This window comes from Anas acuta, chromosome 5, assembly GCF_963932015.1.
Source record: "Anas acuta chromosome 5, bAnaAcu1.1, whole genome shotgun sequence".
In the NCBI taxonomy this organism is placed as follows: domain Eukaryota; kingdom Metazoa; phylum Chordata; class Aves; order Anseriformes; family Anatidae; genus Anas; species Anas acuta.
The window spans coordinates 35,444,797-35,466,596 of NC_088983.1; the positions used below are offsets into that span (position 1 = coordinate 35,444,797).

Here is a 21,800-nt window from a genome sequence, read left to right on the forward strand (position 1 = left end):
TAGCAGGTCTGAGCTCATCAGTACTGTCAAAACACTTCGCTCAAAGGCTTAAAAAAGTGACATGAACAATGTCATTGGTCCCTCCTTCCTTAAATATCTCCTTTATCTTCTGTTCAATTCCCTTAATAACTTACATACACACATTTCTTTGCTGGGCCTGGTTGTCATATCAGTACCATGCAAATGCAACGGGAGAACCAAAATCCTTGTTCCACCGCTTGGTAACAACATGGGCACATAAAGAAAATATATTTCCCACAGCATTATTGCATTACCCAGCAATTCTCAGCAACTGTTTGCTTCACTAACTGGAAAATATAGATGCTTCTTATAGGCTGGTGGTGGGTAATGTGATAGGTCTGGTAATGAAGACAGTACATCTATGCCCATGTCTCCTGTAGCTATGCCTTTTCTTCTTATCGGAGAAACAGGTTTTTTTTTTTTTTTTTTTTTTTTTTTCCCTCTCCATTCTTAAAAAGACACCTAGGCTGGTGGAGGTGGCAAAGATTGCTTTCTACCCACTGGCTCTTTTCTAAGAACAGATCTGCTAGAGGTGAAAAAAGCCCACACACTTCAGTGGCATAAGTTTCTAGAAGTAGCGTGCAGTAGTGTTGGATGTGCGTACCTGTATTTCTAGATATTCTCTGCCTTTAGATGAGCAATTGAATAGTCCTGTCCCATTTCCCCTGCCCCAACTCTGCACAGTACAAATGCTTGTATGTGCCAGAGAGGGATGCTAAATGCAGGGCTTTCCAAGCAGGCGAGTGACAGCTTATTGCAGGAGGCTGCTTCAGCCAGACAGGGGTGGTTTGGGACTACAGCACTTTATTTCAGCGGTATATTTTTCTTGTTTTGTTTTGCAGAAGGAACACTGATCCTACCTTTGGTTTGTTTGTTTGTTTGTATTTTCCCCTCCAGAAAGCCCATTGCTGACCCCGCTACTGTGATACCGCTGTTTTGCAAAGCTGGAGTCGACACGCATGTAGGGGCGGGGGTTGTAACTGGCAGTTTGTCCTCCCCGATTAGATGTGACTGTTCTGCTAGCTTTCCCTTCTTTATTCCTTTCACTTAGTTCGTTGTGGAGTTGGCTTGGGGTGTTTTCCTTTTGGTTTCTTGTTTTGATCCTGGAAGGTTAGCTGTGCAATTTGGTTTCTTCTGTGCCAACAAACTTTAGCGGCAGAGCTCTTAAAAAAACAACCTGACAGCTGCATCCCTCCGTCCTGTCTTGCCTCTTCTCTGTATGCTGCTGCTTCCATGTAAGCAAAGTTTACAGAATTGCTTCGCCCATCTGGACACCAGGAAGGGAAGTTCTGAAATGGAGAATAACCTCATTTCCACCAGGTCCTTCGGTCCGGTCGAAACAACGCTCATTGAAGCTGTAGTCCAATTGCTATTACGATGGATGGGCTCCCTCTAAAATTGGGTTTGTTTCCGACTTCATCCTTTCTCTTGTTGTCTTTCAAAATAAAAAACAAGCAAGCAAAAACAAGCAAAAAGCACAAACAAATGAACAAAGAAACCTAAACCCGATCTCAAAAAACAAATCCAAAGACAAAAAGCCAAACCATTTTTAAGAGCTCTGAGTAAAACTGCTTTGCCAATGGGGAAAGGGTGGGGATGACTCTGATTTTTCTCTTGTGCCCGGCAGCGAAAGGGTTAATGCCTGCTTTCCTCTTTGGTATCTGTTAGTTGCAGCCCATGTTGTGATCAGTCCATGTCCATGTGCGTTTTGTTCCCAAACATAATGCCGGTTTGCTGACGATGGGTAAGTGAGCCTTAACAATGACGGTTGTTTCCCATCTTCCTCAGGACACCCGACCTGCCTGCAGTTCACCACAAACATGACTGAGGCTGTTAAAACCTATCAGTGGCAGTGCATTGAGTGCAAATCCTGCAGCCTTTGTGGGACCTCTGAGAACGATGTGAGTTTTTCTACCTTTTCGTGCCAGTAAGCATCACAGCCAGGGGCTGCCGTGCCCGCCCCTGAGAAGCAGGTGGCAATGCTGTGGGTCATTGCCTTTCTGCTGCTTTCCTACATCTCCTGGGAGGAGATACTCCTGAGAGCAGGGATGGGCTCCTCTCAGCGACCCGCTCAGCCTCTGGTCTCTGCCGAAATTACCGTGGGTATCCAGTAGGGCCGCTTAAGATGGTGGTGTGCTCATTCAGTAGGAACTAGCTGGAGGCCATGCACTCATGTTGCAAGGAGCTGCATAAGAGTAGTGTTTTTAACATTACGATCAGGAATAAATCTGAATGGGTGATAATCCCAGAGATGACAGGTATGTTTCTTCGGTCCAAGATTTTATTTACTCTGTTGGCATGATTTTTTAATCTTAAATATAATATTCAGGAAACATGGAAGCATTTGGATTGGGATGGCTGAGCCTCTCATGAGTCACCTAATCACCTTTTCCAGTGATTTCCAGACCATGACCCAGAGTCTGCAGCTGAACTTTTTTTTTTTTTTCTTCCCTCAGTTAAAATCTAATTATAAGGGCTCTTGATAGTCTGTGAGAAACCTGGAGAACTGGCCATGTCCGAAGAACTTTGGAGACAGTAGTTAAGGCTGCATTCCCTATAGCAGAATGAATTTGAAGCCTGAAATTTTAGTGGTAAATGAGGAAATCTGAGAATAGGGAGCTGTTCTGTGTTAGGAGCCAGGGGCACTTTGGAGAAGAATTTATCCCCAAAAGTGTGTGAAAGAGCTGCAGACCACGAGGTAGGGTCACATTATTCACATCTCCTTCACAAAGTATATGCTATTCAGTTAAGTTTTTGATAACTGGCAAAGTCCAGGCTTTTGATGAGAAAGGATTCCGATGAAAAAATGAGATCCAGCATTGGTCACACAGGCGCCCATCAAAGTAGGGAAGCCAGTCCTCTTCTCTCAGTACTGACCTAAGAGCTTTTGGTCCTGCATCATGAGGCCACTTTGGAGAGAAAGTCCTCTGGTTCTCACAGAGATTTGCCAGTTAGAATCTAAGAGAATTGTAGAGATTCTTAAAAGAGTCTAATCTTCCAAGAGAAGGATTTCAGTTAGAAATCTCAGAGAGATTTCCAAACTGTCTTTGTGATGAGAAGGGCTCTCAGTGGCCTCTCAGAAATATGGTGCTTGATCCCGGACCCACAAATGTGATGTCTTTACATCCTTTTACATTCCCAGTAACCCCTTAGTCTCTATGTTGCAGCTCTTTGCTCCTAGTTGAGCAATACTGATTACCATGCTTATGTTTTCATCTTGGCATGAGACTAATGTGCATCATTTTCTCTCTCTCTTCTCCTCTCCTTCTCTCCCTTTCCCCCTCTGTCTCTCCAACAACCCTGCCTCAGGACCAGCTGCTCTTCTGTGATGACTGTGACCGTGGCTATCACATGTATTGCTTGAATCCACCAGTCTTTGAGCCCCCAGAAGGTAACATATGTTAGAAATCTGCTTTGAAAATCACAATAAAGTCCCCGTGGAGAAGACTTTCAGAAAAGCGGCCTGGGCCATGCAGAGTTAAGGAAGCAGTAGGAAAGGAGAGGCAGGTAGCTCTGGAAAGAAAGCAAATGAGTAGGCCTAGAGGGCCTGTGTGATCTGAGATGTCCTGTGCAATCTTGCCTAGTCTTTACTTCCTCTTCCAGCACATGGCTCTTCTGCAGGTCATGGGTACCTTTGGATGTCCCAGATGGCATTGGACTCCTCAGTTTAGGCAGCTGAAGTGAGCTCCTGTGAGCTGTGACTTTGGACTTCCAAAGAAGTCAAGGTCCCAGAGAGAAAGCCCCAGACGGGAAGCTATTCTCTGGAATAGCTGAGTCTGTTGTAAGGAAAGAGGATTAAGAGAAAAAAACTCTTCCTTTTTCTCTGGCCTGTCGTTGCCTTGGAAGGGTGAGGGTTTTATGGTCTGTATTACATTCATATGCAGTTAAAACCTCTAAAGGTGATTGTCTGACTATACTGCTACTGGTTGCAGTTTGCCTCCTGGTTTTGGAGCAGAAGTAGGCCCTTACTGTTATTGATTCTCTGACTGAAGTCTTCAGAGAGCAGTAGAAATGGAGAAGGAGATGTCTGGGTACAAATGACTGCAGTTTACATGAGGGGTGAGACAAGAATAATTACAAATTAATCATGCATGCAGGAGCTAAATGTTTGTAACTTTGATAAATGGGAAACTAAAATCAGGAGGGAAAAATTCGAAATGGAGCTAATAATTAGGTAAAGGTTTCTGTTGGACTGGAAAGTGGTGTATTGAATGTATTAAGACATAAAACACCTATAAGCAGGAATGCACATCCCAGCTGTGTTTTAAGCTGTGTAGAGAGTCTACATGCATGACATCAAGGGCACCAGAGCCTGCTTCAGATGCATAGAGGCAATTCCAGTGTCAGGAATGTTTGATATTCTATTCAAGCCAATCTTGACATAAACTCTGAGTATCTGGATTTGGTGTCATAAGAAGGATTTCTTCATTTGCAGGGAGTTGGAGTTGTCATTTGTGCCGGGAGCTGCTCAGAGAAAGAGCATCAGCTTTTGGTTTCCAGGCCTGAGGAGCTCCAGCAATCAAGAAACACTTTGCTCCTCATGTTGTCATACCAGCACACAATTCCCATTGAGAACACAAAGACACAACCCACATCAAAATGAATGGACATTCAAGTACAGGAAGAGGTATCTGTCGTATTCGCTGTCACTGATGCAGAACCTCCTGGGCTCTACGAGAAGGATCGTGTACTTTCCTGATGCTCCGGATGAAATCTCTTCACTGCTATGCATGGTTGCTGCTTACCGTCACGGGCTCACATGCATTATAGAAGGGGGAGGGTTGTTATATTGACACGGAGAAGTCAGTTTTGTGTGGCCTTGTGCTTTCTGTTTAGTCTTCTTCTTGAAGGAGGAATAGTAAAATATCTCCCAAGGATTTATTGGTGAGTACGTTGGTGGGGAGCAGCATCAGTTACTCCTCAAGGGCTTGCCTGGAAATCTCTTTACTGCAACCACTCTGTATTCATACAGGGCTTTGCGTTGCATTAGTTCAGTACTTACCAGGTTGTGAACAACACATTGTCACTGAGAGAAGCACTGATCAAAATTTTTGGGGGTGACACTTTCTCCCTTGGATCAAATGCTTTGCTTTGGCAGGTCTTTAGACATCTGGTTTTAGTATTTCTGACAGAAGAGTAGGACCATTATGAACACACGCAGATGCTTAGGAAAGTCTACTGTGTTTGGTATTTTTGGATGTTCAGGCACACTGTCGTACTGCAGTGCCATCACACAGTTCAGACTCATCATTTTATTTGTTTTGCTCAAAAAAATTGTGAATGGTTATGTATCTAACTGTCTTGCTGTTTAGCTCAGAAAACTGAATGAAAGCAAAATGTCATTTAAGCAGATCATAGAAAATAAAGATGTCAGTTTTCTGAGCCATCTAAAGTAAGGTGGAAAAAAAAAAGGAGCAACATTGGCTTAGGGTGGTATGAAGCACTTTTGATTATTACTATTTTTTTAATTTCTAAATGAAAATATTCTGCAATTGAAAATGGAAATTTTATTTTAGGAATTGTCTCATCAGGAAAAGTTGTACTTTTTTTTTTTTTTTTTTTAATGAAAATAGTTACCAGGATTTATCTGAATGTTCTAATCATTTTGCCCCACAATTCTATACAACTGCATTTTTGACAAACATGATAATTTGGCAAAAACCTTCCCTAGCTCTCGAGAAAAGACTGCTTTACTGAACCTAATATGGAAAGAAAGATTTTCATCGTTATTTTAAAATTTAAATAGAAATAGTTGTACTTTGTTTAAACAAACCTCTACATGTGAAATGGAGAAACATTAAGCAAGAGCATCATTGGAAAAAATATTTTTACAGTTGAGTCCCTTTGAATAACTTACAACATTGCTAGGAGGACAAGTGAGTCCATTAACCATTTTTTACCAGATGCATCTTTAAGGTTAAAAACATGCAACTCCCCAGACTGCTAAGTACCCCAGAAAGATCATTTTCCTGAGTATGATGTATATTACTTTCTATGCATAGATTTAAGTGGGATTAAAACAAAGTTATGAGAGTCCCAAGCAGCATGTGGTTCAGGTTGCCTGTACTAGTAGGTGAGGACACTGAAGATTATATTTGGGATATTTATATTGGTTGAAACTTTTCTGCAAAATTAAATGTCCCTGAACACTTAAAAGGACATTGTGGAAGAATATCAGTGAGCTAATTTTTCTTCCTTCTCCTGCTAATTACACTTAGTTAGAATGAACTTTACTGACCTAATGCACTTTTCCTCATTATTTAGATAGTTTCTTCACCTTTTATGTTTTGTAGCTTGCACAGTAGCCGTGTCAGCTGTTGGATTTTCCCATGTGCTGTCATGAAGTAATTTCAGACTGCAGTGGGAGTATTTTAATCTGTTAGAAAAGGAGTTTAGAAAGTATTTATCCTAGTCGTGTTGGACCAAATTTCTTCTGGAGCAGCTGTGCTGGCTACCTGGGATTCATTCAATACCTTAGTTTCTGTGCGATAGCCCCCTGGGTGAGCCAAGAATACAAAGATATTTGAGTATCACATGCAAGGAGGGTAAGGCTCATGGGCCTACATGAGGTGTCTGGAACATGGTTGGACAAAAGCTCTAGAAAAAATGTAAAACGAAGCATCTTCCTCACTCACAGTTTGAGGAACTGCCCATCACTGCGGTCCCATTCAGATTTCTGTGCCACTCCCTCTGCCCTGTCTGCTGTCACCCTGTTTGATGGGTGGTCCTGGGGACATGGCCATGAGGTAGTGTGATCCTCCTGGGTGCATCACCTAAATCTCTGGTAGCCCTCTGTGGGCTGTTGATGGGACCAGCTGGTGCAGAAGGTCAGTGCTCTCTGTCCTATGATGGAGACACTGCCAAAGGAGCTTTGCTCTGCGTGCCCACCTGCTTTCCTGTTTTGCCCTTGTGATCCATACCACTGACCATTTTCTCCTCCCACACTGTAGTGAATGGCATTGTTCATGGTTGTAAGTATTGGTTAGTGGCACTGCTGAAGTTTCATCACTAATGAGGTATGACAGAAGGAATAGATTGCTAGACCTTCAGCAGCAAAATATTGTTGGAGATCAGTATAAGATCCCATCAGCTTTTAAAAATTGAATGGATTTGTTGGAAAGTATGTTTGTCATGCAGTGGGCAGGGCAGCAAGGGGATGTTTTTCCTGAGCACTGACAAAGACGTGGGCAGGGAAAGCTCTTAGTGAAGGCAGCTTGGTCTTTCTTTTAGCCTGGCAGACTGAACTGAGACAAAATTCAAGGTGTTGTGCTCTTTATCTGCTCTGGGGATAGCTGGGATTTCTCTTTTTTGCCTTTTTTTTTTTTTTTTTTTTTTTTTTTTTTAAGTGATGTACCCAGTAAATCATCTTTTGTACCTGCTCCCCTCTATGGTGAAGTTCACACTCCATGTGTGAGCTCGTTGGCAGTCCTCAGGGTGATCAAACTCTGACGTATTTCAAAACTCTTCTGAGTAGGCAAGACAAGCTATTTTTTTAGCACAAATCAGGCCAAACTACCATAGGAGGTGGTAGATTCTGCATCCCTCAAAGTCTTCAAATCAAGACTGGGCAGTTTCCCAGAAGACATGTTTTAATTAAATGCAATTTTAGTTAATCACAAGAATGTCTGACTGGAAAAGGCTCATGTTGTAGAGGAAGCTAGACAAGATGATGTAATTGTTCTTCCTGTCCTTATTATAAAAACAGATGTTTACCAGTTGAGGGGATGTATTTAAATAAAGATGTGTCTGGGTAATGGCCTTAAAATATGTTAGTTAAACATATTCATGAAACCCTTCTAATTTTTAACTCATTTTGGGTAAACCTAAAAAGGGTCAGTTACAGAAACTTGTCTTTATGAAAGCAGTAAATATTGCAGTACCTCCTTCATGCCCTCAATGGCAGCTGTTGGTGTTAGCTACCTCAGGCTTTTCCAGAGAACGAACAAATCAGCCTGCATTGTGTGGAACCGTGGTTTGGTTCCAGCTTTCCCTCCGTAGTACGTGAAAGCAGGGTTGTCCAGTTTTCTGGAAGCCAGAAGGGGCAGAGAAATGATCTCAGTCTTCAGATTGCATCTGAAGCATTTGAGAAAATGTACCTTAGGACACTCCTTGAGCTAGGAAAGTCACCATTAAGTGTGTTCTGTAAAAATATTACTCAAAATAACGTTATTCTTCACCTTTCTTTAAAAAGGGCTCAATAAATTCTGCCCCAAAGCAAGAGCCTCCTGCCCTGTGCCATGCTGTGGGTCTAGTACATGTTCCTCACACCTACAGCATCTATTTTGACAGGGTTCATCTGGGAGGTGAGGACAGGATGGGGGTAGAAAGGAATATTAATTAAACTTGCCACTGCTGCAGGAGTGGTGTACACTGTGTGCAAGGAAATTCCAGGTAGAGCTGGGCATGATTTTTCTGTGTGGAATAACTTTATTTCCAAAAAAAAAAAAAAAAAAAAGGTGCTTCTGAGGGAACCACAATTATTCACATATCCATTTGCAATCTGACAAATTATTTCATGTAAAAAATATGGGGGAAATATTGGAAAAGTTGAAACTGTGTGTTTCAACACATCAAAGCCTTGCATTAGAAGAAAAAAACAACAAAACAGTATCTACTTAACAGAAAGTTAGCATCTATGGAGGAATAAGAATCATCTAAGATGATGCGACTGGGTACATCTAAAAGTAAAAGAAGATAAATAACAGAGAAAATGGTAATTTTTGTGTACTAGGGACACTTCCCTAGTGAGACATCTTTAATCAGTTGATCTTGTCTGTCTGTCTATCCCATCATTTAGCAATGCCAACTTTTAGTCTATAAAACTGTCTTTAGAGCAGAAGGGGAAAATGTTTTATGTTTTCCTGGATATAAAAATATGGACAAAGAAACACTGAATATATTGGGAACACTTTGGCACCAGTCTAGGAGGACAGAAAATGCAAATCTCATGGAGGAGGCAATTGAAGATGGATTGAGTTGTCAGTTCTGTTGAGGGAGACTGCATGTTGGCAAGAGGAAGTCCTCATCTGAAATGTTAACAGTAGGGCAGTTGCACGTTTTTGTGCAAATAAGTTCTGCAGGGAGGAACAGGCAGGCAGGAGAGGTGCCCCACTTAGTGAGCTGCTCTTTTCATCTCATTTTACCTGTCCATAGTGTCTCACCATCAGCACTTCCAGCAGGGATCGTGGCACTGCCCTGGGCCAAGGAGTGCTGTGCTGCAGTCCTGCCTCCCCAGCTGCACCACGGGAGCCTTTGCCAGGTGCCACCACCACTGCCCATTGAGGCACTCAGCTGAGTGTCTGCAGGAATGGCAAACAACAGCTCCTGCTCCCCTGGGGAACAGGGGAGGGACAGACTTTTTAGTGTTTACCCCTTTATTTCACAAATGTAAGTGAAAACACCAGGTGTTTTGCTGCTGGGGAATCAAGCCAAGGGCTTATTAATGTTTGCAATGCCTTTCTGCCACCCTGGGTGAAAATGCAAAGTATTATACTACAGTATTCACTCATACATTTAGGATATGCATTGGTACTGTTATTTTGAAATGAACAAGCTACTGTTTCCAGATCAGCTTACTGCCCTGCGTGTGCATAAAGTTAACAACAAAGCCCTTCGTGCTGGAAAATTGCTGATTTTTCAGGTCCTGATGTTTTCTTTCAGACTCCTATCAGTCTAGCCACCAATCTGGTCCGGTTCATTGCAGCAAACCCAAGATTTCACCTCCACAGTGAGTCAGGAAATGTTCCCCCTCTGCCCGTGTTTCAGAAGGAAGGTGAGAGAAGGGCAGTTCTGAGTCTTCGTATTCTGGGTGATAAAGAACAAGTCTCTTTCATGGTCATCGGGGTATATTGGGAAGTATCTGCTCAATATGAAAGGAAAACATAGGAACACTATGTCCAATGTACTCTTCCTTCATAGATCTTTTAGAAGTATAGGACAAGAGATGTGCCCCCGCATCCTTTTGCAAAGGCTATCACAAGTGTATGAGGAATTTCCAAGTGTTCTCTCATTTGAGCTTCATTATAGAATATCCTTCATTGTTCGTCCTAATTTTTTTTCTTCTCTGAATTATGTTTCTCGATTTGAGAAAGTCTGTACCAAAGCTGATATGGAGGGTCTAGATCAATTCAGAGATAGAGGGAGGTCCAAGCTGAACCATCAACTTTCACCTCCCCCTTTAGAAGTGTTTAACAAACCCTTCATCGTTGCAGGGAATCAAACTCACATGCTGACTGAATTCCAATTCAGCATTAAGGTCATACAGTTGTTCTTTTAGACTCCTCTGTAGTCATAAAATGTTCTTTAAAAATGCAGGGAGAAATGTTCCCTCTTTACCTTGATGGCATTCCTTTTTTGTGCTGCAGCAGAGATCAACAGTCCTCTAGTTTACTCTGACTTTCTTCCAACACCGTAACCTGGGTCAGCAGTAACGGGGACAGGTCCAGGAATAATCTGTTTCATTGAATTGCAGATGTAAGAGAGGCTTGAGAGCATTCAAGTAAATTGTCATCTATGCTAGACAGTCAGATCTCCTAAGAACCAGAATTTTGTGTGCTTTTTAAGCGATTACTTCACCTGTTCCTCACCTGCCATTTCAGACTTTTTTTTTCCTCAATAAAAGTGTTGAAAAAAAAAAATCAACTAAAACTGGGGGTGGCAGAGACTGAGTTAGGATCTTTGCTTTTGAACCTTTATTTGGCAGTCGTTCAACATTGTCACAATTCATAAGGGGGGGAAAGAAAGAGGCTAAATCTGTGACATCATAGTGCTTCTCAGATAAAACTGTGATGTCATCAGCTCTTTAATGCACTTTTGAAATGCTCACGTAATCATCCCAAAGTAGTGACATCCACATTAATACATTGGTAGAGCCTTACCGTATGATGCTGTAGTATTTAATTTTAATTAGAAAGACTTTAAGTTGTGTATAGACATATACATATATATTTGTGTTTAATGTTATTTGCTGTAAATATGGTTCACCAACCAGGAGTAGATCTAAAGTCCTATAACAAGTGTTTCTGACCCTGAAAGAGAAGAAGAAGGGAGAATATCTTACTTCTTTTGCTAAAGATGTGTGAGAATTCTAACAAAATAAGACAAAACATTACCCCTTACAATATAATTGCAATGTATTTGGAACATGATTTTATTGGCAAATGAAAGAGCACAAATTCACTAAAAGTTAGGTCAGCTTCTCAGCCTGCTCAATCAACATTCCTCGATTGACTTTAAGCCAAGAGGCTGATCTGGTGTTTTAAAAAGGCCCAATCGAAGTAGCCCTAGTCTTTGGTCTTTATTTAAAAATGTGTATTTCTTGCTAGTTGAGAACACCCAGCACGTACAAAAAAATAGGCGTTTCTGCTCCAGATGGGTCTGGTCTGTTTACTTTGGGTTTGGGTTCAGCCTGGTTCTGGTGCCATGTCACAGTCTTCAAAGCAAAGTGAGACACTGCAGCAGATGATTACGGAGCAGTCAGCAACCAGGGTAAATTTCCTCCTAACTCTATAGAATTTGGACTTGATTGCTGCTCAGTTTCCAGTATACTGCCTTTTGATTTACTGTAACCCCCTTATTGCTGTATTAGCAAACAGTGAACTACAGCACATGATTTTCCTCTGCTTTATCAGGCCTCACTTCACTTGGCTCTGAGCTCACCTCCCTTCTCCATTTCTAATCTGTTCCAGGCTTTTTAATCTCCCTCTCTCTCTCCTCATGTGGAAATCTTCTCCAGCCCCTATTGTTAGCACCTGTCCCTGGAGTCAGTCCTCTTCAGGCTGTCGTGGAACAAACGGAGCTGAAGTGGAAGTTTGCATGAGGGATATGCCGTAGGTTTACTGAGCGGTATGCAAACCTCTTAAGCACGCCTTCCCTCCCAGTGGTACCTCCTGACAATATCTTTGCTTTGTAGCCGCCCCATGAGTGGTCCCGAGGTCACCCCTGGGATATTTCCCTCCTTGGTGCCAGCTCATCCCGAGGGAGCCCATTCTGCACGGGGGAAGCCACGCGGCGCTGCTGCTGGCACACGTGCCCTCCTTCCCCCGGTGCACAGCTGGGGACGTGGTCAGGCTGATGGCAGGAGATCACATCCAGCACGGCTACTCCCTGGAAGCCAAAGTGTTGCTTAGTAACCCACTCATGGAAGTACCAGAAGCATTTTTCAATCTGTCACATTGGCGAAAAACACTGGCTTCTTGATTTAGAGGCATTCTGCTGCGCGTAGCAGGGCTGTGCTCCATTACCTTGCATCCAGCGCTATCTGCCAGCGAGGAAACAAACCTCCCCCTGCATGGAGGGGCTGGGGGTGGGGGAAAGGCACAGCAAAGATTTGCCCAGCATTGTCTGTGAAGCCTTTAGCCATTTCTCCTGACATCTAGACCTCATCTTAACTCCCTTCCTGTGGGAGATATTCCCTCCTTATGGTAGTGCACTCCAGGGTCCTATAGCAATTGGCCAAACAGGACCCTGCAGCACCTTCATCTATTATGAGACATTACTGCAATAAAACATGGTGTGTCATACAGAAACTGGATGAGGTATTGCAATATTTATGTTGTAAGCCTCAGTGTCATGGACAATTGCTACAGAATAATGTATGTCTTTTTTTAATGCGGTGGAGTCATAGCAGCTTCACCAGAGCACACAGAACACAGACCATCTGGGAGTACATGGTTTCCTCAGTTATTTTCAAGTTATTGCGTTATTGAGAATTAAATGAAAAACATCCTCTCATTTAAAAATAGACTGTAAAGGCTTTTAGGTTACTTCCCTTCCTCTTTTAAGTATAATTCAATTTGGGAGCTAAACATCTAAGTTCTGACTTAAGAGGCTTGCTCCTTTATCTGGCACTGCTTTATCCTTAAAAATGGCTTCAAGAAGTAACCGAAGGGCTTTTATTTGCAGTACCTTATTGATTTTGCTATCAAGTCTCCTCAGTTTGGAAGGAAAAAGGTATTTATACAATGTCTAGCTTTGAGCTCTGGGGTCCAGCTGGGTTCTTCCTACCCCGCTTCTCATCATCAGAATGAGCAGAACCATCAAAACACTGCATGACCCATTTCTGTCAATTGGCTCTTGCTGTCAGACTGTGTCCCTGGAAGCCCTCTGCAAAAAAACTGAAGGTGTTTTATGAGGGTCAAGGAAGGTCCAGAGTGTCCTGAAGTCCAGGTGTCAGACAAATGATCCTGAGAGGCTCTTTCAGTCATCAGAGACTCTCTTACCCATGACGATGCTCAATACTGCAGTGATGAAATCATCAAGGTTTATTTCTTGTGCAAATCCCTTTCAATGAAAGGTCAGTGACACACACAACAGTTGTAGTCTAAAACTTAACACAGCCTAAAGATGAAAATACATCCCACAACATGAGAAGATCCTAATTTGACCTTTGAGGAATTTCTGAAGAAGTAAGTACATTCCTGTAGTCCTTCCTAGTCTAATAGCCAAGTTTGGGTATGGGGTGCAGTTTCTTTCCATTTTAGTTTGTGTATAGTTTAAGAAATACATGAAGTAGACAAACAATGTTCCTGCTGGCTGGTGTGTCACCAGCATAAGAGCAACTGATGACCCACCCTGGGGCTCCAGGTGCAGAAGTGTCCATCTCACACAAATGTGCAGAGATAACTGGTATCTCTGGGGGCAGGGAGCATTTCTGGCACAGGACACAAAGACTGGAGGGAGGCCTGATCTACGTTTAATTCTTAGAACTGGTTGTGCCAGCTCATGATAGATGGAAATCTTGCCCTTGTGATGCTATGCTCCTTGGAGAGACAATTCAGAGAAGAATTAGGTGTACAATATATTGTTTGTTAGAGAAGTAGCAGGGTATCTGTTTTCAGTCTTCTAATACCTTGACCTTGGATTTTGTTCGTAATTAAGTAGTCTTGTCTTACCAGCTAGCCATTGAAGCAAAAGAGCTGCTGTTATAAAGGGAGGGAGCAAGGGAAGAGCAGGCAGACTGGGTATTTCTAGGCAATACTGAGAAAACACAGCCATTCCCTGCATTCACAACACCTCTTTCTTCTGTATGTTCTGCCAGGTAAAATAATTTGAGCTGAGAGATATTTTAGAGCACCTGGGTTAGTTAGCTGCAAAGCAGGGGCTGTTCTATTAATGCCCATTTACGCTGTTTAGTTTTTGAGGTTTTTATCTATTTATATACTCACAGCCTTGTTTTCAACATGGAGGATGCTCTAGGTTATCTCTGTTTCACCTAGCTGGGATCTACCCTTACAGAAACAACAAAATGTGGTCTAGAGCCTGCTCCACCTCCTGGCTGTACGTACCCCTACATATACATGGCTGCATTACAGTGACTTTTGTAATGAGTTGGCTGTGGTGCCAAGACAACATGGCTGGAGAAAATTAGGAATGCTTAAAACTTAATGTGAATAGAAAGTCAGTCAGTGAAAAGGCAGTACAGCTGAAAAAGTTTTCTTACCCTGAGCCACCATCGTGTCTTCTACAATCTGCCAACCCTTGTATCCCCTAAATAGCCTTTTGTCCTCTTTGCAGCAGAAGAGAACTTGACTTTTGTGTCTTTGCTCCAAGCTGGAGCCATTGGCGTTCAGTCTTTTCATAACGTCCAGATGAATCAAAAAAATGGCTTTGACATGGGTTTGCCAATTCCCACCAGAATAACCTAAATACCAGTCAGGGGATAGATTGGAGGGGTTCTGGGATGCTGCTGACTGATGAGTGCCATTGAAATATCGGTGCTCAGGGCAATAGTGATAAGGAGGTTTTGTATCAATGCTCATGAGAAAAACCGGTCAGTCACAGATGAAAATGGTTGTCCTGTTAGTCACAGGGTAAGTACAGATGCAAGCCAGAACAACAGAGTGAGAAAATAAGGCTTGCTGCCTGACAAATACCCCAGACATCCCTCTTGCTTCAGACAAAACACCCTTCTGTGACTGAAGCTGGGGTGGCGAGGAGGTGGGCTCACAAGGCTGGAGAGCCATGTCACTGCAGCACATTTGCCACAGTGTCTTTGATCATGTAAATGTACAAGAATAGGATAAAAATGCCTGTCATTTATTTCAAATTCATTTTCAGCTATGTACACTACCTCCAGGTTGCCTGTTGCTACCCCATGTGAGGCCTAATTGGAGTTTACACGATGCTGCTTGGTATTCATTTACTTTTGGTGGCCACAGACTAAGGTTACAGATTTAGGAACCAGAACATAATCATAAGGACAGCTTCTTGTGTTATTTTTCTCTTTCCCTCCTTTGTAAATGTGAACCTTTCTTTTGAACTCTGAAGTGACTGTATTGTTACAATGTGTGTATGTAGAGATTTGTTTTGATATGGCTTGTGTGGAGGACCTCTGCTCCTCTTATCTCACACTCAGTTTTCTCAAGTGCTTGATAGCTTTGCCAGCCTTTTGTGGGGGAGGAGAGGTGATGGGGTGGGTTCCTACGCTTCAGACTTGATGCTTTTCGAGGGAGATTTGCACAGCTTTGCACAGAGCGGTATGAGAATCCAGGGTGCTCCCAACTGTTCTTAAGTAGTCCTGATCTGGCTTCTGCCAGCAGAAACAGATCAGTTTTGAAACCCTCAGAAAAAAAACATGTTACTCAATGCTATAAGCCAGCACTGATCAAGAAGGCCCATCGGTTTGTTACGCGTGGAGACATGCGTGATGTTCCCCCCCAGCCTGAAGGCACCTGTCTGAGCACAGAGTGAATCACACCCTTCGCTCACGACAACTGACATTGCTCCGTGGGTGCTAACGGAGCTACCCCAGTTTGCACCAGCCAAGGATCAGCCCTTCTGTGTTTTTGTGGTTAGGAAAACCGTGAGTGAAATCCTACGGAGGTTTGAGAGAAGAGGGCAATGTGTGTTGAAACCTCTCGACTTTGCAGGATTTCTTTGGTATTCATACACATTTGCAAGAATGTATTCCAAGCATCTTGTACTGTTATTAGTAACTTGTACTGTAGTTTGTTAGCTGTGTTGACTACCTACGTAGCTAATATTTTGTTGCAACTTAGAAAAAGTGTAAACGATTGCAGAAAACAGGAGTTTAGAACTTGTATGTACTTTTTTTTTTATATTAAAGCACTACAATTAAAAGTATACGCAAAAATGTTCCTGTATCCTTTGTTGCATGTCCAAACAGATGTATGGAAAGAGAAGGAGAGAGCTCGCTTCCTGAGATCTTTCCTGCTTGCTCTGGTACTTCACAAAATAAGATAGTCAAACTCTGGAGAAGGTCTCCGTATGTTAAAGTTTCTTCAGCAATCAGAAGATGCCAGTAGCCTAGTCCAGTATCTGTTATAAACTCATGCTGTCCCTGAGACCGACACCTAAGCTGGACAAGCCCCAGGTGTCCCAGTGAATGCTGAGCCAACACTTAGCAGTGATTCACGGACCTGAGGAGCTACAACAGCCCTGGTAAGTAGGGGGAGTTTTAATGAACACATCCACTGTGCAGTATGTTAGGTTTCTTGTATTTTTATCACAAAGTACCTTGGAAGTCACTGGCAGCCTGTTGATGTTAAAGAGGAGGAAAAGTGTCCACAGCCCAGACTTACTTCAGAAGTACTAGGAAGTTGTGGGTTTGGGTAGAAGGGGTACAGGACAACAGCTGCACATGCAGGCAAGAAATGGTCCTTACTACACTTCCCAGAAATTGTTTTTCTTTTCCTCCAAATTTGAAATGTGCTGGTCCAAATACTTTTTTGGATCACATCACTGTGGGATCAGAGTGCACAAACAGACATCTCTAAAGCGGCTTGTGATCTGGTGATCTCAGCCCAATTCTTAGTACCCAGATGCCCATAATACGAAAACAACCATCAAAACTGTCTCCTTTGCTGGCACTGTTTAATCAAAGGGACAATGGGAGAGAATGGCAGTCTTATTTCTACAAAGAGCCCTTCAATGTCAAATTTGCCATACAGTGGAGTAGCATTCACCTCTGTGGCACAGACCACAGCCACTCCAGAGAGGAACAAAAGCTCTCAGACAGCACGCAATTAATCCAGCATCTATTAAACCAAGCACGGGTAATTTTGAAGGAACGTAACAGATTTCTGCTTTAAATTATTCTAAGCACTATTTTTTAACTCTACATGGTATGCACGTCTCAAAGTAAAAAACAGAAGCCTGTGCTTCTGGCAGCTGTTTTCTTCTGAGTAGCTGTTTTACCTCCCCAGCATCTCATAATCCTGAGACAAAAATCAAGTAAAGCGCAGCAAAGGAACAACATTAAAATGCCGATGGCTTTTGTGCTGCCCACAGCCATGATCAGGTGCCCAGTGCAGGAGCAAACGATTAGTTCCATGACCAAGGGTACTAATGAAATCTGGCTTCCTATGGATTTATGACAATATGTTGCCTTGGTGCCAGAGACTCAAGGAGTTAGTCTTTCTGTTAATATCTTGAATCCAGATGAGGATTTTATCAGCAATCGGCTCTGGAATGGCTTAATAAACTCTGAAGTGGTGATACATTTAGAAAAAAAAAGATAAATTGCACATGACATACAGTGAAAGACTAAATTTAGTGATGGGAATGCAAAAGATAGTATAGAAACACAGGTCAAAACAAATATATCTAGCCTGCTGAGTGCTCAAAATGAGTCTACTGTTATTTGTATTTCTGTAATGTCTATCTACACTTAGAACTTTTTCCAATGCAACTATTTTGAATAACAGTGTAATTAATTGACACTTTGGTAGTTCCAATAAAAGACGTAGAGTAGTTGCAGCAGTAAAGTATAAAGGTGTAAAAAAACAATATGTTTTCACAGAGGAGGAAAATTTCCCAGAGATCTAAGCTGGATGGATTCTTTTTTATTTTTATTTTTTAATATCTATTTGCAAGTGATTTGGAAAAACAGGTTGAAAAGTGAGGTAGAAAGTTTACTGAGAATGAAAAACAGTTCAAAACAAGAGTTGACTGTGAAGAGTTGCAGAAGTTTTTCATGATAATCAGTGACTAGGTTTTAAAATGACAGATGAAATCTACTGTCAATAAATGCACAGTAATGCTTCTGGGAAAAAAAACTAATTATACATGCATAATGAGGGGCTCTAGATCAGCCATCACTGCACAGGAAAATGATCTCGGCGGCGGCGCTAATTCTGAGAAAATGACAGGTCAAGGCTGAGCAGGTGTCAAAAAAACCCACAACAACAAGAAGTTAAATGTTAGGAATTACTAGGAGGGGAGAGAAAAGAAGAGGAAACAGAAGACATTGTGAAGACAATTTTATGTCTTTGCATAATTCTATGGTAGCCGTTAGGAGAGCAAGGAGAGGCACAGGCAGGAAGCGTTGGAGCTACAGGGCAGCTTCCATGCAAGGAATAAATGCAGTGGGACTCGTGGGCTGGCAAGAGAGATGGCAAAGCATGAGAGACAGGTCTTCAGGTTTGCCAGGAACCAGCCACCACCATGAACTAGCGTCACCTCCAGCCCCAGAAGCACCTGAATTCCTGCAGCACACAACCCAACTGTGGGTACGTGCTCTATGCTCATCTTTCTTCTCACATGTTTTTAGCCTCCAAGCTTCCTTCTGAGGTCATGGTACGGGAAAGTGTGTCCCCTAGCAGGCCCTGTGACCCGGCACCATAGGGCTTTACTTTGGTTCTCACATGTTATACCCGCAGAGTTTATATCTATTCCTGGACATGTTTTCCTGTCACCTTAGTTTGTGCCCATACTGGGGGAGGAAGATCTTTTCAACACCTTAACTGTACTCCTTCTTGATCAAGTGATGCTGTGCCTGCTTATTTAATTTAGCACAGCTGATAAAAGGTTATCAAACAGCTTGTGGTTGAAGCTTTCAGCATTTTCCTGGCACAAAAAATGTATGAAACAATAAGTCTAAACTCGGCAATCCACAGCTAAATTCAGGGGGTGGAAAGCTAGCACCACATAAGCCGAGGGTGAAACTCCCATCCCTTTGTGTGGGACGGGATTTTATCTCTAAGTGTAGGAGCTTCCTAGGAAGTTGTGAGGCTGATTGCAAAGATTGAAGGAGGCCTTTCACAACAGTAGAAATTGATTTAATGGCTTTTTATTTTGTGCTCCCCAGAGGCCCTAGTGCAAATATGTGTTTTGATACTGCAATAGCTCACTGCTTTGCAATCTCTGCTTCAGTAATTTTTTTTACGTGCCCACCATATTCCCAGAAAGCAGGAATCTGTAGAAAGGGAACCAGCCTTCTCCCCGATGCTGCATGCCTGGTGCTGAGCGGCAGAAAGACCTGTCAGTCTCGCCGTGAAGCTACGGAGAGCAAAAGTACCTCCCCGGCAGCCTGACCTTGGCAAGGAGACAGGGGACTCGACGTTCGCGACAGGCGGCAGCTCCCTTTAATAAATATTTCACGGCAGAGAGCCGCAGACTTGGGGAGAAAATGGAGGGCAGGGTTCAGCCTGTGACGCAAGGTGATGTGACCGGACCTTGTCTAGTGGGGCTGGAGGCCACCTAATTGGCATTCCCGTGCCATGCTTGCGAAGAGCATTCTGTAGTCCTCTGGGAACGCAAAAATAATTAAAAGGCCCCTCAGCACACAGTGTTGCTAATGGGCTATTGCCTGCCATGTGATGTTTTTGTGCTCAATTAGAGCTGAGCAACACAGGCTGCTAAAAATTCACGTTCCCCCCTCTGAGAGACACCTGGGTGGACTGAGCTTCCCCTTCCTCGGCACGATGGCCCTTCTCATACATCATCGCCCTGCAGCACTGGCGATAAGGAGCCAAAGGAAGAGGTGACAGCTAAGCTTCGTGCAGCAAAGTACACATCACTATGTTTACTGCGTTGCAGACCGAGCTCCAGCATGGGCAGCCTGAGTGAGGAAGGCTGTTCAGCTCAGAGCAGTCATCCCAGCGTGCCCGGGCACCGCCGCAGTGACCTTGAGCTGCAGAATGACTGTGCATATGGCGTGAAGCAGAGGCCCTGGACCTCTTCCAGGCGAGCGCTCGCTCGCGCATTGCATGTCTGTGTGGACTGCTGGCTTCTCACGGCGCCGTGCACGGCTCAGCCAGCGCCAGCTGCGGCTGCCTGGCAGAAGAATTCCTCCAAAACCCCCCCTTTCCTCGCCCTCCCGCCCCCGACCTTGTGCTCTGCACAGATCCTGTATGAGACGATGCTGAGAGACCTATCAACACCTTTCGCGTTTCCTCAGGAGGGATTTGGCCACCTCAAGGCAGTTTCTCTCTGCAGTCTCAGATTTGCCTTCTGTCCAGGCACCTCTTCTGTTTAACAGCTCTGCCGCAGAGGCTCCCTTGCCAGGTCTTTGTGCCCAGTGTCTTGTGCCTGGTGCTCTCACAAGCCTTGACTTGCTTTGCAGCCATCATTGCTTCGTTTGGGCCAAAACAACAATTCGTCTCCAAGGTACGGTTGGTTGAGTATTCATGGGCTAAACTTTAGGTAATTAGCATTGTTAATGTTCTCTGTGTGATATTACAGCTGTGGGCCTCATTAAAATGTTCTCCCGGGAGAAGCCAGGCGAAGAGTCAGGTGTCAGCCTTGCTTCATGTGGAAAAGCCTGCTGGTTATTCGGAGAGAATTGTTTGTTTAAACACAGGACTCGCACACATCGGCGTATTTAATCCCTCACGCTTCCGACAGCCTGCGAGGTGGGCTGAGCTGCTGGGCAGCACCTGGTGCGGCTCAGATGGCCGGCCCCTGGCAGCATCACGTCCAGGAGGTACCAGGCCCGAGGGAGGGATTCGGCAGCAAGGGTCTCCATCTGCTCTGCCCAGGAAAGCCTCGGGCCTGTGGGCTCCTCCCCAAAATGCAGGCAGCGGGCAGGGACCTGCAGGGCAGCCTGACCCCGTCAGACAACACCGTGAGATCCTGCCCGCTACCTGGGCAGCCACGGCATCTCCCCTGAGCAGCAGGAGTCTAATGAGCGCTCTTAAAAGAAAGGAGAAAGAAAAAAAGGCCACCGAGGAGATCAAGCTAGTCCGAACCAAGCAAAGTTCAGAGTGGTGAGAAGAAAAGCAGAGGTCGCATTTCACTCTGGTGGATGTTTCCCGCTCTTTTTGCTAGGGAGGCTCCACCAGGGAGAAATGAGAAGGTAGCAGCTCTTCCCACCATGGACCAACCTCCCCTGGTGTGGGTCACCACACGAGCCACACATCATGGCAAGAAGCACCATGCCTCCCTTCTGGGTCTTCCTGGGGCTCCTCGAGCTCCTGCTGCACGGGGAGGTGACAGCATGGTCCAGGGTGGTACTGGGAGCCCCAAGGCCACCCTTCTGTGGCACCACCGCCAGCAAAGCTGATGGTCCCACCCTGCCTCCATACGTTACACAAGGAATGGGAGAGGTGAGCACACGGCAGCCATGTTACCGCCCTAGGCAGGGGAGTTATGCCCCCAGTAAGAGGCCTGGAGGAGTCCGTATAGCTCAGGTGCTGGGCACTACAACTGCAGGCTCTGCATTCGCTCTGTTTGTGACCTTTCTGAGTCCTTTCCACAAAGCCTGCCAGCAGCTGGTCAGGCAATTATTTGTGAACGAGAGCTGGGCTTCTTCAGCTGAAGGTGGTAGCTGTGGACAGATGTCAGTGCAACACATGGGCACGTCCCAGCTGTTTGCAGGCTCTGAGCACAGACAGAGATGTATGTTAACAGAGACAGACGTAGACAGAGATGCATGTTGGCTCCACACCTAATGTGCCAGTAACTGCATAGAATTTTAAGCGTAAATGCTGCCGCTGTTGCTATTTCTTAGATAATTTTCACCCAGTAAAACCACGTTAGGACTGTGGTTGGAATTAGGGCCACCTGTGTGGACAGCTTGAGTGCTCAGGCACAGCCAA

General features: G+C 44.0%; 1 protein-coding gene across 8 annotated transcripts in view; it reads left to right on the top strand.

Moving 5' to 3' along the window:
• The window catches only part of DPF3 (double PHD fingers 3), a 183,247-nt gene extending 175,470 nt beyond the window's left edge, over positions 1-7,777 (top strand). For 7 of the 8 annotated variants that reach the window (XM_068684067.1, XM_068684068.1, XM_068684065.1 and 4 more), the window contains 3 exons: positions 1,810-1,922; positions 3,331-3,412; positions 4,457-7,777. In XM_068684067.1, the coding sequence (XP_068540168.1) occupies positions 1,810-1,922; positions 3,331-3,412; positions 4,457-4,527 (266 nt within the window). In that variant the 3' untranslated portion in view covers positions 4,528-7,777. The remainder of the gene's footprint in view (positions 1-1,809; positions 1,923-3,330; positions 3,413-4,456) is intronic. The other variant, XR_011097101.1, reaches the window with a different exon arrangement.
• Positions 7,778-21,800: the final 14,023 nt, after the last annotated feature.